The sequence below is a fragment of the Macrosteles quadrilineatus genome, unplaced genomic scaffold, assembly GCF_028750875.1.
Source record: "Macrosteles quadrilineatus isolate MER2022 unplaced genomic scaffold, UCM_ALF_1.0 Scaffold_5__1_contigs__length_97177068, whole genome shotgun sequence".
Classification (NCBI taxonomy): domain Eukaryota; kingdom Metazoa; phylum Arthropoda; class Insecta; order Hemiptera; family Cicadellidae; genus Macrosteles; species Macrosteles quadrilineatus.
In genome coordinates this window covers 83,531,242-83,548,022 of record NW_026542598.1, presented here as the reverse complement: position 1 = coordinate 83,548,022, position 16,781 = coordinate 83,531,242, and the positions used below count along the sequence as shown (strand labels likewise).

General features: G+C 34.4%; 2 protein-coding genes across 4 annotated transcripts in view; one reads left to right on the top strand and one right to left on the bottom strand.

The window, feature by feature from the left end:
- The window catches only part of LOC128994170 (uncharacterized), a 29,896-nt gene extending 19,637 nt beyond the window's left edge, over positions 1 to 10,259 (top strand). For all 3 annotated transcript variants that reach the window (XM_054418530.1, XM_054418528.1, XM_054418529.1), the window contains exon 8: positions 6,496 to 10,259. In XM_054418530.1, coding sequence (XP_054274505.1) covers positions 6,496 to 6,587 — 92 coding nt within the window. In that variant the 3' untranslated portion in view covers positions 6,588 to 10,259. The remainder of the gene's footprint in view (positions 1 to 6,495) is intronic.
- A 1,514-nt stretch (positions 10,260 to 11,773) lies between these two features.
- On the bottom strand, positions 11,774 to 14,021 carry LOC128994975 (putative leucine-rich repeat-containing protein DDB_G0290503). Its single transcript, XM_054419836.1, has one exon. The coding sequence runs from the start codon at positions 13,921 to 13,923 to the stop codon at positions 11,974 to 11,976; it is 1,950 nt and encodes a 649-aa protein (XP_054275811.1). The 5' UTR covers positions 13,924 to 14,021; the 3' UTR covers positions 11,774 to 11,973.
- Positions 14,022 to 16,781: the final 2,760 nt, after the last annotated feature.

Here is a 16,781-nt window from a genome sequence, read left to right as displayed (position 1 = left end):
GGAAGGAGCTGCATAATCTATTTGCGGAAATAGAGGAAAATAAAGCCTATGATATATGCTCTCTGTTCTTCACCTACAAATGGGATCAACACTTGGATATGGCTGGGAACCTATCTGCAATCAAGTCATTATGGGTAAAGCTTCAAGAAGAAATTAAGAAAATTCAAGACAAGAAAGAAGATAGTTTACCTCAGATATTGTTGATTTGCAAGATTTTTGAAATCCTACCAGCAGAATATTCCAACTTTCAGACAACATGGTTAATGATTCACAAGGATAAAGCAAGAAACCTTGACAATCTTACAAATTGGCTGTGTACAGAAGCAAGAAAGTTTACTTCAAAGGAAAAAGAGAAAGAAGATACAGCTTTAATGGCAGTCAATAGATCTAATGAAGCCAAAGGTAACTTAGTAGGTCTACAGAAAAACAGCAAGAACAATGATAAAAAGAAAAAGTTTCCATGTCACTATTGTCACAAGAAAGGACATTGGTTGCAAGAGTGTCAGAAATGGATAGCCGATGGAAAACCTGAAAGAAAACATGAAAAGAAAAGCTTGGAAAAAGAATCCAAACAAGCAGCACTAACCATATTAAGCAATTGTGTTTTTCAAACCCAGAATACTACCGCATCACATGATTGGTACGTGGACAGTGGTGCTACCAACCATGTTACACATTGTAGGGAAATGTTTACTGACTTTGAACAATTTGTGTTACCTCATGCAGTTACAATGGCAAATGGACAACAGACAAGTGCTATTGGTAGAGGAACAATTTGCATGGAAGCAAATTTGGATGGTATTTGGAATTCAGTAAAACTAACCAATGTATGGTATGTACCTGGTATCTTCGCAAACCTATTTTCAGTAACAGCTGCTCAAGATTTAAATGTAAATAGTAAATTTGTATCGACATCCAAGGATTGCACTTTGTTTGATAGAAATGGTAAACCACTCATCAAAGGACATAGAAGTCAAGGTGGAGGCTTGTTTAAATTAGCAGTAAGAAAATCAGTAGACCTCATGGCTGTTATGGAAGGAGTTCCAGCTGTTAATCAGTTGCAGTTACTTCATGAACGACTAGGACATCAAAGCAAAACTCATGTACAAGAGTTTGCAAGAAGAGAACTGAACCTTAATCTCAAGCTTGACAATGAGGTATGTGAAGGATGTGCTTATGGGAAAATGCACAGGACACAATTCAGAAGCAGAGATGAACACAGAGCTTCAGTACCTGGTGAAATCATTCACTCTGATGTTTGTGGACCTTTCTTTGAGTCGATTGGAGGTTCAAAGTACTTTGTATTGTTCAAGGATGACTTTACTCGCTACCGCAGTGTTTATTTTATGAAGACAAAATCTCAAGTTGTAGAGAAGCTGAAGCAGTTTCTTGCAGAAGTCAAAGTCACAGGCCATGTAATATGTAAGTTGAGATGTGATGGAGGAGGTGAATTTGACAATGAAAGTATTAGACGAGTCCTTCAAGTGAATGGAATACAACAGTTGATCACAATGCCATACACACCACAACAGAATGGATCTGCAGAGAGAGAAAATCGGACCATAGTTGAATGTGCAAGGTCAATGATGCATGCTCACGGTGATCTGCCTCAAGGCTTGTGGGCTGAATTGATAAACACTGCAGCCTATATTTTGAACAGAACTGCTAAGTCATCAGTTGCCGGAAAGACTCCATATGAATCATGGTTTGGAAAAAGACCTACGATAAAACATTTACGGGTTATCGGGACAGATTGTTTTGTCCATATTCCAAAGCAGAGAAGACGTAAGTTTGACAAGAAAGCGATGAAATGCAAACTTATTGGATATGATGGTAATGATGGATATCGTCTCTGGAATTCATGGAAATGTACTGTCATTCGGTCCAGGGATGTAAAATTTTTGAAAGAGCCTATTAGTGAATCCATAGTAAATAGGCCTATATCTTCAGAAGAAAAAGTCCCCGATGAAGCAAAAGATGAGAACTGTTCAGCCCCTGTAGTAGAAAATGTCCCCATTCTCTTTCCTGAAGATGAATCGGAAGAAGATAAATTGACAGACGAGGAAGCAGAACAACAGGAAGAAAACGTTGTGCAAACTCGCCAACTCCGAGATAGAGCTATGGTAAGGCAGCCCATTCGTTTTGAAGATTTTGTGATGAGTGCTGTTATGGGGAACACACACTATGAACCTAATACATACATGGAGGCATCGAACTGTGAAGATCATCTGCAATGGCAAAAAGCAATGGAAGATGAGATTAACTCACTTCACATGAATGAAGTGTGGACACTTACTGAACTACCCAAAGGTCACAAAGCCATACCTTGTAAATGGGTATACAAAGTAAAAACAAATGCCGATGGATCCATAGAGAGATACAAAGCCCGTCTAGTAGTAAAGGGATTTGTACAGAAGAAAGGAATTGATTATAATCAAACCTTTAGTCCAGTAGCAAAAATGCCAACAATCAGAAGTGTTATCGCAGTAGCTGCTAATGAAGGCATGAAACTTACACAATTTGATGTGTCTACTGCCTTTTTGTACGGCAAAATAAATGAAGAAATTTATTTGCATCAACCGGAAGGATTCAGTGATAACAGTAATCACGTCTGCAAGCTTAATAGAAGTTTGTATGGTTTGAAACAAGCACCAAGATGCTGGAACGAGAGAGTTGGAATGGTCCTAACAAAACTGGGACTGAAAAAGAGTGATGATGATCCATGTCTTTTTATCCGTAACAACAATGGACATAAGTTAATCGTTGTTCTATATGTTGATGATGGACTCATTGCTTCAACTCATGATGAAGACTTAAATTCATTCCTAGTAGAATTGAAAAAAGAATTTAAAATCAAGTCAAAACCAGCAGATTATTTTTTAGGATTGGAGATTTCCAAATCTGGTGAAAATATCAAATTAAGTCAAGGAGGATATGTTTCAAGAATTTTGGAAAGATTCAACATGGAAAACTGCAGATCAGCACCAACACCTATAGTAAAATCTGAACAGGAAGACAAAAGAACAGATGAGACGTCTTTTCCGTATCGAGAAGCTGTCGGAGCTCTTATGTACCTCATGGTTAGTACCAGACCGGACATAGCGTACGCAGTGAGTGTCGTCTCCAGAAGCCTAGAAAATCCTACAATAAATGATTGGTGTCGAGTGAAGAGAATACTCAGATATCTTCAGGGTACTAAAGATTGTGGAATCGTGTACAAGAAGCACATTGGAAGTGGCGTTCTTAATTGCTACAGTGATTCAGACTTTGGTGGTGACCATGAAACCAGGAGATCGACAACAGGACTACTGACTCTGTACGCAGGTGGAGCGATATCATGGATCAGCCAACGACAGCCTTCTGTTCAACTTTCCACTACGGGAGCAGAGATAGTAGCTGCGAGTGAGGCGGCCAGGGATGCAATTTGGTTAAAGCGATTACTAAGCTCATTAACTGAACTTAAAAGTACACCTGTGATCTTCGTAGACAATGAAGCTGCTATATGTCTAGCACAGAATCCAGAGCATCACAGAAGAACCAAACACATTGAAATAAAACACTTTTTCATTCGAGAACAAGTGACAGCAGGAAACCTGGAAGTGAAGAAAATTGACACAAGTGAACAACTAGCTGATTTGTTTACAAAACCTCTTCTTGGACCAAGGTTGAAGGTTTTAAGACAGAAAATTGGACTGGCTTAACGTTCCCATGAAGTCTCTAAGGAAGCCTTGAGTAGGGGGAGTGTTGCATATAATAACTATTGGACTATGTTTATTATATTTAGTACTCTTTGACTTCCTTATGAGAATTCAAATGTTTTTGTTTTACATATGGTTTTCTGTTGTTCATTAATTATTCTGTAAATAAGTTTGACCAATTTAGTACATCATAAAAGTTTCTTCCAGTAAAGTATTCTTTTCATTTCATTCTATTTAACTTGTAACAATAGTATTTTATAACATGGTAAACTTATCAGATTGCATGAGTGAATTATTAGCAATACAATATAGCTGTTAATTACAATTTAAATGGGTCAAAACAAAAACGTAAGTTTATAAAGGTTTATCTAGTCATCTCGATAGTATATAATTCTGACACATAACTTGAATTCCTTAAAAGGTGGGCCTGGATCTTAAGATATTTCCAAACGAATCGTAAATCATCATTATGTGTCGACAGTTTTCATGTGTATCCCAGTCACAGCAACTACATTATTCTATTAATATAATGATCGACATTAATTTTGCAAGACGATTCAGTATTTTAATATTTGCTATTGTTAAAATAATTATTTACAAAGCAACCATCACTTAATTTGAAGAAAATAATTAAACAAAAATGTATTCATTAGTTGATTTGGAATTAGGAATCACGTCTTTTTTTGCAGTAAATATTCTCTAATGGCCAAGTGATTTTATTAAATTAGAGTAAGTAATTATATTTAACTATTGTCAATTAATAAATTTAGTACAGTATTCCAGTTTGTTTGTTTTGATTTAACCTCAAAATTTTACACATAAGAACACATGGTCGCGCTAAAAAGGTTTATCTTCAAAGATATTCGACCACAGCTTAACCGCTTCTAGCAAAAAAAATCCAATTGCACTTATCTATTTTTAATTAGACTTCTCTATTTCTCACCCCCATACCGTAAATAAAACATGTGATTGTAATTTGTTACATTTGTTTTGGTTTTCTGTTTATTTCGTTGTTATTTTGTCACCAGCATGGCAGCCCATAAAGCCCATGTTAAATTTGTTTAAAATTCAAATTCATTTTTCGTGCTTATTTTTGAGCCTACAGTATTTTAATTTATTCTGCACATCTACAGAAAAGTGTCTTTCTTACAGTATGCGTAGACTTTCCCTGCCATGCACACAAGCTGAGAAAAAAGGTTTTAAAGAAACATGCTTGCCTATTAATATATATATATACAGTAGAACGTCGATTATCCGAATTAATTGGGGATTGGGGTTGTTCGGATAACTGATTTTTCGGATAATTGGTCATTGACGGGAAAAATACAGGGAACGGGAAATGACGTGAAGGGATAGCGGCCGGCGGCGATTTGCCGATTTCGCGTCCGTGGATACTGTACAATAATATAAATTTGATTAATTATAGAGATGTGCGAGTACTTGAGATTTCAAATTCGAGTCGAGTACGGCCTTGAAACTCGAGCTTATTTTTTAACTCTGCAGTTTCGAGTCGATTTTGGTTTAAATTAGTAAAAAATCAATATTTGTTAAAATGTAACTTGTGTTTACGTGAAATACTGGATATATTTACTACTGTAGATTCTACAGTAATACAAATATTTTTACATTGTAGAAATAAGCAAGAGGTAGTTGTCCTAACCTATTTTTTTAGCTGCTACAACAGAATAAGTCAACTCAAAGCAGTCGCCGGCGACTGACTAGTGACTGGCAATGAAAAACAATAGAAGGGAGGGAGGGGTTGTGCAATGACCTCGAAGTGAGCGGGCGTAACACTGAATGAAGTAGGGGTTTGGGGGGAAGGGGGAGAGTCAGACCTTTGAGCTATATTTAGACTTTCACCACTTAGCAGCCGTGCGGGTTGCGGTGGCGTAGCGCTACGGCCAGTCGTGATTGGCGCGTGATTTTATTGATTTTTGCTTCTTTCTTCCTTTCGGTTAACCGACGTTTCGGATGACCGGGCTTCGGATAATCGACGTTCTACTGTATATATATAGATTCTGATTAACGAAACAGCCGACCCTAGTCAGTAACAAAGCTACAAAGATCATCTCACTCAATTTCCACTCACCTACATTCACATTCAGCTTGAAATATACAGCCGAGTGTGTGTCACAGTCTTAAAGAATTGATAGTTGATAAACATTCAGATACAGAAGAAACATCGGCTTAGTATTGAATTAACTATTATTCAATTGAGAGTTTAGCCACTGCCGTGAGACGTTGTTTCGCTTGCCGCTTATTGTGCCAGTTTTATACTTCAGTCTGGTATAATTTGTTTTCAGATCTGACTATTTTATTGGTGGTAGGGACTATTACAAATTTACCTGTAGTGTTGTATTAAGGCTTGGATTTAATGACATGGAATAGAATAACGATAATACATGTACTGTGGCATTGTGAAAGGAACCTAACCTCATAATTATTGTGCTTGACCCCTTTTTTGTTGTATTTTTCATGATGTATCCGAGTACTTCGGCCCTGTTATTTCCCTCCATTTGGCAATACTGAAGGCCAGCCTGTTTTGTTCATTGCTGCTATCTATTGGGTGGGGTCTCATCCACACAGCGTACTAGCTGTCCCTGCTCCGGCAGAGGCTGGCGATCGCGCAACCGCCGTGAACATATTAATACGACTAAGGCAAAAGCCAGTACCATTGCATAACCACAAACGGCCTTCTAAAGTCTGAAATGAACATATCCACACAGGAATCTATTGTGTGTATATTTATTTTCATTTTCAGCAGATTTCACTATTCAATTCCTTAACCGTTGACCAGACATCATCACGGCATCCAAGGACAAATCCGTGGGTGTACTGAGGCTGGGAGCACCGAACCACGGTTGGACCGAGTACTGTGAACTCACATGATACATAACATGTGTTCTTCTTCTCAGCTGTGTAAATTGTGTACAAAACTATTCATTCTATTGTTAAGTCTACATACAGCAACGTTTAAACGCGCTATCAAACTCTTTCTTTACAATTCTCAGTTCACCAAAGACTATCTACACATCGTTGAATGATGTAAACTAGTTAGTGATGATTTCCAAATATACTTAATTACGATGCTTTAATTTCTTGTAGAATATTGTATAGTTTAATGAATTTTAATCTTTATTTTAAATCTATTTATTTCAGAATGCCTCAAATGTGAATTTTTCCTAAGTCTATATTTTTGTTCATGGAAAGATTCAAACATAACAATTTTATCTGGCTGTGGCAGTCTGCAGAGCTGGCTGTGATGTGATAACAGAAACTATTAGTTTAACACTATGAGTGGGCTGATTCTGATTATTTTATTCCGTAAAACATTAGACTCGATACATTGTGACTTGATTTCATATCAATTCCAGAATCATGTATATTTGTAATCTTCTACCACTTTGGTTAGGATTTTGGAACTTCTTAAATTTGTCACAATTGTGACGACATATTAAATTTTCAATTGTGCAAATTTTAAACTTGGCAGATGTGTTTTGCAATTAAATAACATCAAAAAATTCCTGTTAAAAAAAATTGATGTTATCTGTATCCTGCTGGATAAACATGAGAAGAAATTTCCAGAATGAAATTATTATTGTGATTATTTTTGAAAAAATCATTTATCAGATCTTTTGCATGGTTGATATATTATAAGTAATATATTGGTAATATTCTTCCAGTTTGTATTCCTTAATATGGTCTGGAATCAAAATTGAGGTTAACATTTTAGTACAAGAACCTGAATCGAGCAATTTTGGAATCAGCCCATCACTAATATAATACACTTGTTACAGCAAACCTGTGTACTCAGAAATTTTCAATTATTATTTGAAGAAAAACTACGTGCAAGATTGAGAACCATTGAGAATTGCATTGATGTTTTGTTTTCCATAAACACCCAGATTTGCTGAGCATGGTAAACCCTGCTATTTTATCACAAACACAAACTAATGTTTTATCAAAGTATACATGTATGAAGAAATGGAAGATGAAGTTTTATTATTCTTTAAGAGAATATCATAACTATGTGAAGTTTAAACTACTACAGAATCTATATATATAAATCTACTAATTGGGATGAGATTCTTAATTAGTCTGAAATGCAATAAAATTGTATGGAATAATTCATGTATTTTTATGTGAAAGTTACAATAGTACCTTATAATAGCAAGGTATAATAGTAATTCCACCATCAGGGTAACATCGTGATCATAGCCCAACTTTTATCTATGTTTGATATTCTGTAATCTATTACACATGCCAACCTTTTGCTGAACTATTTTCAAAATTAAGGCTACAATTGGACTCTGATTATGGTGTGAGAGGTGTAACAAGTCTATATCTATCACAATTGTAATATTGTTTAAATACAGTATGTTACAAGAATAATTGTTTAGAATGTGCTAGAAGATATATTTTTTTAAATTCATATAACAGTGCCAACACGTAAATCGCTAAAGAAGCTATTCAAAATTATCTCGGTTTAAAATTATGTTTTTGAGAAAATGTTTAAGTTTGAAGAGGATGAGCTTCAATCAATACAGATACCAATAACTAGAATTTTTTTTTTTGTTACCGTCTATTTGTCAATTATTTCAACATACTTGGAGTTAAGCTTTCAGATTTTTATAGCGCCAAAAACTTATCACGTTGGCTCAGCTATGTTGGCAAAGGTACCAAACCTCAATATTTTCAATTTTTTTTTATGGGTAGACACTGCAATAATGGAAATGGTTGATTACTTTAAAATTTTTTGGATATATTGAGATACTTTACTTAACTGGACAGCTTTTATAATCTTATCACCAATTAAAGTGGTATATTTTTAGGTCTACTATTGGAATATATGACAGGGTTTAAAAGCTTAAATTAAATAAAAATCTGCTCTTTCTAGGGAAAATACCGTAATACAAAACAACTGTGTTAATTTATTATATTCCTACATTTAATTCAATTATCTTGTTGCTGGAGAGTTAATATTATTTTTCAACAGATGTTCATAATTGGTCCAACCTAATCAAAAATCTTTCCAAGGAAATAAAGTTCTTTGTTTACAAACGCATTTACTTGTACAAAAGATTTTTAACTTCTTAAATTGTAAATTATTGTATAGATGTTTCAAATTTTGAATTTAAGTTTGTTTTATCAATAACTACTAAAGCTTATATCGATGGTAAATAAAGTAGTAAATGTTTAATTGTAGTTTTTATTATCTATGTTGTAAAAATTATATGTGAAGGGCTGTAACTAAACTACTAGATAAATGTAAGGGATACTAAGCAGAAAGAAGTCCATTACTATATCGTGGTCCCTTTTCAAACACCACTGCCATTTTAATCAAGATAAATTTGGTATTTCAAACGTGTGGTAGGGTGAGTGCACCAGGGAATGACCATTTAAGCTTGAGTTTTCACTATGACATGAAAAAAGGCTATTAAGCGACAGTTTAAAGATTAGCTTTAATGTCTTGTATGTATTCTCCTCCAATGTTAAAGCTTAGCGTATTATGTTCTAGAATGTTGAAAATACAATTTATGGCACCTAAGTTATTGCACCATTTAATGACCGCATATTATTTGACCTTTTGAAATTGTATAAACTAAACTCCTTTTCATCAAATAACCCGTTCAAGATTCTCATGCCGAAGCTGGAGACCCTGTATAAAATGATAACCATTGCAGGATCGTTGAAATATAGATTCTAGTGAAAGGCTACTTTTCATCTATTAAATTACTGTAACATTGAATTCATGTCAAATTTTGGTTACAGCGTATTCACATGATTTCTGATGAGATTCCTTCTGAGATTGCCTCCTGAGATTTTGTGTTTCCTAGCAAGCACTTAATCCTGAAGAAAACTTTGTTTCTAATTATTTGAAAAAAATGTTATCCAAATCTAATTAAAGACCCAAGCAGTCATTCACTGGCTATACTCTTAAGTTGTGATCCAGTAAATGAGAGACTGTTTAAACAATTGTTGGTTTGGATTATGATCTCAAAATGAGTACAGAATTGTACCCTATTTTTTGTTGTTGTAATTACCAATAATATTTTACAGTTTCCACCAATAATCAAAGAACCGTGACAAACACAACCAGCCTCGTTTGTATAAGACTTTGTAATAGCAACCTTGAAGACAAACTGGTTGGAACACTTATTTTTTTGTGTTACAAAAGGATGATTGCCGCTTTTTTTTGACCAGTGACGGGATAGATTCCAATCAGGCTCAAAAGTTACTTTTAAGACCGTTTATGATATACTAGGAAAAACAAAACGCTTGATATGAGGGCTTTTTAAAGTACAAAACGGTTATTGATTGGTTCTCTCACCCTACGTACTAATGTCGATTATTTTTAGCATGAAATAAGTTTAAATGTAAATTATTTTATCAATAACATAAACATACTGTGGTAATATGTAGAAATCGTGCAATATAGTGTAGAGTATTTTATAGTTTTATCAATCGATAAATGTGCTTTATAATATTTTATAAGGATTAACAGTTTGATTGACATTTGTAGTGATGTGCATCTCAAATTTATATTAAACATTTGTAAAGTTAAAACATGGAGTTATCCTTTCCTTTTGCTCTTGCTGTTTTATTTGGTAAAATGGTTGTCAGATAGATAAGTTTGAGGAATTGTGCTAGTCGTCCTTTCCTTTTGCTCTTGCTGTTCATTTAATATCATTGTTATATAGATTTTGGACATGTGTGAGATACTTTTAGTGTTTGCACTCGAAATGGAACACGGTCGCTTTTGGGGAGTCGTTAATATTATGCTTTCCCCCTCCCCTATACTACCCCTATTAAGACTGAAGAATCATGTAGGACGGAGCCATTTCCATGTCACCACTTGTGCTACTAGGTTCCCAAGGCGTAGTTCCGTGTATCACTTATCTTGTTGTTTTAGTTTGCTATGTATTTTTTATAAATACTTGTATGTAAAGTTAGTTTTTAAAAATATATTTAATAAAACTGAAAAGTATGTCGGGCGAAGCCGACGGGCAATAGCTAATGTATAAGATTAGATTGCTTGTCAAATGTTTCAATGCTCGGAAAAAAACTCCTTGTGTCACCGATCGTGTTTTAAAATCAAAGACACCAATGTAAGACTTAAAGACACAAAAACCCTTTGAAAATATCCAGAACAGGAAAAACGCTTAGGGCCAAGGTGCAAATAATACTTAATTACCCGTATTTATAACACTACGCATTGACAAGGTTTCAAATTTGTGTTATGGTTTTTGAAAAGAAATAAATATTAACAAACAAAGCAACCTCTATGGAAACCGGAAAAGCCTTAAAACTGTCTTTTAGCATATCCACAAGGGCTAAAAAAAGTATAAAGAAGAAGGTTCAGCTATGAATAGCCATTTGTGTATTAAGAGCATAAAAAAAAACTGTATATAGCCTTTTTGAGAGGGGCAATGACTGTTTTTGCTTGTTATCCTCCCAAATTTTTCCTACCACCATAATTAACTTATACCAGTAACACAAAGATTAACTTTTTAGTTGTATGCAAAATTTGCGTAGCATGTGTAATCTTTGGTTGTACCTATATAATATGTCATTTAGGTTAAGTTTGCTTTTTCAGGTAATGTTAGTTGCTTACCGGTTGTAAGTGTTATTATAGAAAAGCCTACTGTGAAATCAGCTGATTTTACGAGCGGAAATGAGCTATTTTGCGTACTTTTTATATGTGTGGCAATGTAAAAACATAATTAAAGTGAATGTGTTACCTGAAGTGCTAGATAAACATGACCTTGATAACTACTATCCATCATCAAGGACATTAGTTTTATATATGGACATGAGGAGTACACACAACCATCACGGCTATTACTTTTTTAAATTGCTCAGTAAAAAGCAGCATATTTTTTACACTGTAAATTGAAAGAAGATGGAAAAACAATTCAATATTCCAAACTATTTAAACTGACTAATTCTGCTTCACATTTTCAAGTAAAAAAATTGCTACATCTTAATAGCGTGTTTTAAAACTCTGCCAGTTTGTTCCTCTAAACTTAGGAACAGTTTTCTCTAACTTGAGATGTAAATTAAAAAAAATCATGTAAATTTTAATGACATTTACTGAATTTAATCTTTTAATGCCTTATACTTTATATGCTTTCTTTGTCTACTACTTCGTACTGTACCTATTTTTCATTGTCTAACTGGAAAATTTTACATTAGTAAAACTGATGGTAAACTTTGACCCAATTAAAATTATAGACCTTTGGATCTTCAAAAAATAATTTCCAACAAGATTCCATCAAGTGATCTTTGATTCTAAAACCGCATCAAGTAGAAGGTTACCCAATGTTTTGGCAAAAACCTTTTCATGTACAATTCTGTTGCACTCCCTGATCCATTTACCAACTCGTAGGTCATACCTCGAGGTGTGTAGAATCGTCTGCACCTCAGATGTTGGTAGTTGGAGGATGTCGCTGGCTACTTGCACGGCTTGGGCTTGGGAAGATGGAGAAAGCTCGGGTGAGTTGAGAGAAAACAAGAGCTTCAAGAACGTCTCGATACCCAAGTAAAGTTCTTGTATCTTGAAGTCAGCCGCCACCAAACGGTCACTCGCTTCTGTCACCTGAGCGATGAATTGTTCTCTAAGTAAACTCAGCTTGTTCTGCAGCTCATTTGTCATTTGACAATTGAGTTGTTCTTTTTGCTGCAAAGCAGAGCTAAGAGAGACTAGTTTTGTTTCCAATGATAATTTCATTTCTTTGAATTGATGTTCGCATATTTCTTTTTCTCTCTTTATTTTATTGCTTTCCTCTACTTGAATTGCTAATTCTTGTCTGAGTTGGTGACAAGAGTCTTTAACCATTTGTCTTTCTTGGGTTAGTGCTGAATTTCTTTGTTCTATGTCTTGAAGTTGCTTTTGAGTGGTTTCTCCTAAGACTTTCTTTGCTGTAGCTGTAGATTCAGCTCTGGCTAATCTCTTTTTGAGACATTCCACTTGTGTAAAGCTTTCTCCTAATTGTTTCTGTAGATTTTGAATTTGCTTGCACTGTTTTGCCATTACCTTGGCTGCTGCTTCCAAACGGCCTTGTAAGATGTTTACGGATCTGGTTGACTGTTGTTTATCTTGACTGTTCTGTATCGGAAGAAAGAAAAGATCTTCAGTTTGAGTAGACTCTGTAGTCAGATCAAATTTTAATCCGGTCTGCCCTATTGTTTTATTTTTGTTTTTAAAACAAATAAGTTCCTTTTGTAGTTTCTCACAAAGCGACAAGCATTCAGTGTATTTCTCACACAAGATGTTGTATTTACTTTTCAATTTTTTATTTTGCTTTCTTAACACATTTAAAAAACACCGAGAAGAAAATCGGTTTGATCTAGAGGTGCTAGATGAATTAGGAGAATGGAAAGATATTGATGATGCTTTTGAAAATACTTTGTATGCAGACTTTTCATTTTTCCTTTTTGAATTTTTGAGCCTCTTACCACGTTTGTCTTCTAGCCTGTGTTTTAAAACTGAAATAATGCTTTCTGCTAAATCAACTTTGTTTTTTAAGTCATGTTTGTCAACTACAGCCATATTTTTTTCTCTTTCTGGACAATTAATTCTGATGCATTCACTTTTGATTCCTGTACTGTTACAATCTCCAGCAGCTCTACTAACGAATTGTGTTTTACCAAAGATTTTATTTTCAGAGCTTAGCTGCTCTTCAGTGTGTTTATTTTGTAGATCCTCGCAAGTCTGAGAGTTCTTATCAAGATTACTTGCCATGTATCGTTCATGATCTTTCACTCTTTCTTGTCTCTCCTTTATCAGAGCCTCTCTCAGTTGACAATTGGACCGTTCGAGACCGTCTATTAAATTCTGACACTTTTCATAACAGTTGTGCCCATTTTTATTTTTCGATTCTTTATTGTAAATGCTAGTGCATCGTTCGTACAGGGTTTCCAATGGAGGGTTACCACTTGCACATTTACTGACGTCTCTTGGACTATATAGTTCAGACTGTGGCGACTTTGGCAGATTCAATGGAGGAACGACTTCTTCCAGTCTGCAAGCAATGTTTTCAAGGACCTCCATCCTTTGTTGAAGCTGGTTCACTTGGTTGTCTTTGGATTTGAGTATGACCAACGATTTGTGCGCTCTAGTCTCAGCCTCCTCCGCCCTCTTGATGAATGTTGTTATCAAAGAGACAAAAGCCGGAGGATACGAAGACAGACTTGGTACAGATTCATCAGGGCTGTCATTCATGACATAATAATTTGTTTGCACTTTTAAGTTTTTAGCTTATACTCTGTAATATGATATTTATCATCAAACAAGTCATTTAAGAAGGGTTTACTAAAGATAAACACATTTTAATAGAATTTGAAATTAGTTTACACATTATTTGTTGTTGTTTGTGTAATCATATAAATAGGTTATGTTACTTGAAAATAAACAAAAGAGATATGGTTTCAATCAGCTGCATGTCAAATTCAGCATGGTTGTCAACCCAGAAAACAGGAGGTAAGACAAGTTAGCCAAAAGAGTGATAAAAGTTGGCTCATTTTGAACCAATTATGATTTATTTTAAATGAGATATTGAAGATATTGAAATACCTAGGCTTCACATTAACTTTTCTAAAATCTTTCATGTAAGTGCTATTCAAGTAGACTTGATCTTGCTAAAGATCAAAATATCAATTGCTTTCATATTGCGTAGTACCTAGTATGTTAAAAGATTAAATACATTTCAAATAATGTGCTTTGATAAACCTTAAATACGTTAATTTCTATTCTACCATCATTTTAGGTGGATTATTTATTAATCTTTGGAAACACATGTAATCCGACCTGACCTGTTTTGTATTAGAGGAGGACATTTCACTGACCATAAACTTACCTTAAAGTTGACTTCAGCTGATCCCAAAACATGATAAATCTATTATAGTTCGGCCGCTTAGAAAACGACCTGCGCGCTAATGCTAAACCAATGCTGGAGGAGGTCGCTTTCTAAGTGGCCGAACTATAGGGAGTATCCATATATAAATCCCAAAGTACCCATGAACTTTTGAGAAAACTACAAATCACACCCCCATAAACCATATACAGTACTTAAAATGTTCATCATGAGAGAAATCTTGCGCAAAACCATCCATTATTTCATAAAATACTCATTAAGGTCCTAATTCCTTTCTAAAGGGAACTTTCCATATATACTACCTACCTATATAATGTTAAAAATACCTCAGCTGTACTACTTATTAGTTTCTAATTCTTTCAATTTATTAAAAGGTTGAAGTTAGATAGTAAGTAACAAGACCAACATTTGGAGAATTGCCTTACAAAAACGTTAATAAATGTCACTGGCGTAGTATAGTCACAATAGCAAAAATATAATTTCAAAATTCCTAAATATTTTTTTATTTCTTCAACAATCTTCAATACATTTTTTTCCTAAAAATTAATTAAAAGGCATAATAACGCTATCACAAAATCACACAAGGCATTCTTTAGCAATTAATTTAGTAAAGCGTGTTAAGAGGACAGCATGAATTCCTATGAACACTAAATCGCAAGATTTTAATCTGTTAAAATATATGGCTCGTATCAATGCTGCCTTTTATGTTGAGAATTTCTATTAACGTATCAATATAGGTACTTGCTTGAAGGCAAGACTAGTAACAAAGAATATTATGAAATTCTCTTTCCTTATTTCTCTCTTTTGGTTGGTAAAGTTTTGTAATTTATATGATACAGGCAAAACCAAGTTTTAAATTGGAAAATAGTAAAAAAAAATGTATTATGGTTAAATATTAATTTTGGTAAATTTGTATGTACCTATCTAAATACGGTGGCAATGTTTTAAATTTTTGTTACTATTTATGATATTATTGTTTAGGTTCAACAATTTCTCTAAAAGGACAAGGCGAAAACCTCCTAAATATAATTGTAGTTGATAATCTATATATTAATTTGAAACTGTTTTTCTTTGTCACAGCTATTTTGAGAGAACGGCTGGGCGTAGAAACTCGGTAGAGGTGTCTAAAGAAAGGTCTTGGTCTGTATATGAGCCATCAAAAGAAAAACATGGTGAATTCCCTTGGGGCTCTGCCCCCGTGGCCTTTAAATTCCCATCCCATGTTATTCTTATGGAGGAAAACGGGGTTTTTGTCACAGCTAATTTGAGAGAACGGCTGGGCGTAGAAACTTGGTAGGGGTCTCTAAAGAAAGGTCTTGGTCTGTAGATGAACCATCAAAAGAGGAAAGAGGTAAATTCCCTTGGAGCTCTGTCCCAGAAGCCATTAAATTTGCCTCTTCAGATTTGTTAACATTACGACCATATGCATAATTCTACACTACTTTTTAATGCAACAGCTGTTAATATTTAAATTGTGATTTATTGAATTTGTCAAAATAAAGTACAGTATTTGCAATGGATTTTTCTGATTTTAAAATTGATTTTCTTCTGCATCGTGTCATGTTTTGCAATATAATGTTCTATTACCAAATCAGTGGAAAATCCTAATATCACAGTAACTTTTAAAATTATTTTTTATGGAGTTATTGTATGGGTTGGTTTCTGCCTTTTTTTACCACTTCTTGGAGATTGTACGTACCGGTAGGTGATATTCTTTGGCATATTGCATCTGTAGACGAAACTTGGGTTGGTGTAATTATTACAATGGAAAAGAGCGAGAAATCCTGGACAATTTGATATAGGCTAAAAATAAAACTGAATAAAACTGAATTGAACACTGTGCTACATTTCTTGAGCAATCATTGAAATAACCGATTTGCAAACAATGGAAACATAGAAAAAGTCATAGAACACAGCCAAGTAGAAGAAATAGAAATAATGTTTTTTTTTACGCTAAAAACACTAAAAAAACAAGATCAGCTTTTTGAAAAAAGACAAGATATTTACAAAGGATTTTGATTATATCTAACTGTTGTGTAGATCGTGAGTATTTCCATAATCTTTGAGTCGCCTGTAATGCTTCGCAATTGCTCGAATTCGAGCAACAGGTACACTAGTAATTATAAAATTGTAAAACTTGGTTAACTGAAACAGTTTTAGTGTATGTTACAGTTCAGCTATGGGTAGTATTCTTAAGTTTTTAGGA